The following is a 1,227-nucleotide window of genomic DNA, read 5'->3' as shown; positions in this document are numbered from 1 at the left end:
TTTATGTAAATATTTTGGAGATGAATTTGGGAGGCGCTTATGACATATGCTTTTTCTGAGAATGAACTTCGATTTTTATGCCGGAACAAGAGATTTTTTGATGTTGTCTTTTCTTAATTGTTTTTTTAATCTCAGCAGGGCAGTGTTAAAGAGATTCGATTATTTGCCAAAATAATTGAATACAACAGCCTGATCTTCTTCCAATATCTGAAACTTTTTCTTCAACACTCTGGAGGCAATTTCAGAAATAATGATCAATTATAAACTTTTTACTATAACTGAAATTGAGTAAATACCAGAATGAACTAATCAAATTATAAAAGCGAAACATTTGGACACTTTGTTTTAGTTTCCTCAAATGCGCATCCATCAACAAAGCCATTTTGGGAATTGAAATATCAAGTGAATTCTCATGTGCTTTCTCTTTGTCCCTTATTTTTTAGCATATAAATAAAACTGATTATTGCCTTTCACATTATTAATGTGTAGATGCTTAAAAAAATACTAGAAAACGTTGATGGTTGATCAAGTCAGATCAGTTATCTGCAGATGTCAATAGTTTAAACTATTATGCTTTGACAGATGAATAAATTTATTAATTTTGACAAAAATGAAAAATGAATTGAATTATGCATAATGATGATAAAAACTTAGCAGCTAGAATGTTCATGAACAAATTTTTTTATTTAATTACGATTTTACAGTCTATGTTGCATTTATTTATTTTATATATATTGGTGGTGTGGTAAAGTTCAAATGTTTTTGAAATGCCAAGTCGCATTTTAAATGCATTATCTTAGCAAAAGTACAGTACACTTGAAACTGCATGCTATTTCCAACGATATTTTAAAGAAAAGAAGACAAATAAAATGTCCACTTCTTATTTGCACAACATAATTGTATTACTAACGAGCTGCCTTTTCATTACTTTATAAATTTTACATTTCACTTCTGAAACAGAATACACAATATAAGTTAGCCATAATAATAAACAATTAACTATATAAAGTATATATACTGTATAAGTATTAGCCATTTTTAAGCATTAACTAAATAAATTAAAATGCAATTATAACTAAATGAATACTTTAACATAAGCATGTATTTTGTTAAAGTTTAAATTACATATTAAGTTCATAGCAGTTTGCATATTAAATTTATGAAGTTAATTATATTCAATGAATCGTACAAGATCTGCTTAAAATTATTTTGTTGTCACGTTTTGCA

The 1,227-nt window shown here is 26.9% G+C and overlaps 1 protein-coding gene across 1 annotated transcript; it reads right to left on the bottom strand.

Annotated features, from left to right (window-relative positions):
• Nucleotides 1-266: 266 nt before the first annotated feature.
• On the bottom strand, nucleotides 267-431 carry Tsp_01338a (putative lipoprotein; the record flags this gene model as incomplete). The annotated part of the gene is made up of 1 exon (XM_003377100.1): nucleotides 267-431. A coding segment is annotated over one exon (165 nt), but the record flags the coding sequence as incomplete, so codon positions are not given.
• Between the last annotated feature and the right edge of the window lie 796 nt (nucleotides 432-1,227).

This window comes from Trichinella spiralis (genome assembly GCF_000181795.1).
Source record: "Trichinella spiralis strain ISS 195 chromosome Unknown Scfld4, whole genome shotgun sequence".
NCBI lineage: Eukaryota > Metazoa > Nematoda > Enoplea > Trichinellida > Trichinellidae > Trichinella > Trichinella spiralis.
Note: the sequence above shows the minus strand (reverse complement) of the source record. Positions and strands in the feature narration are given on the sequence as shown.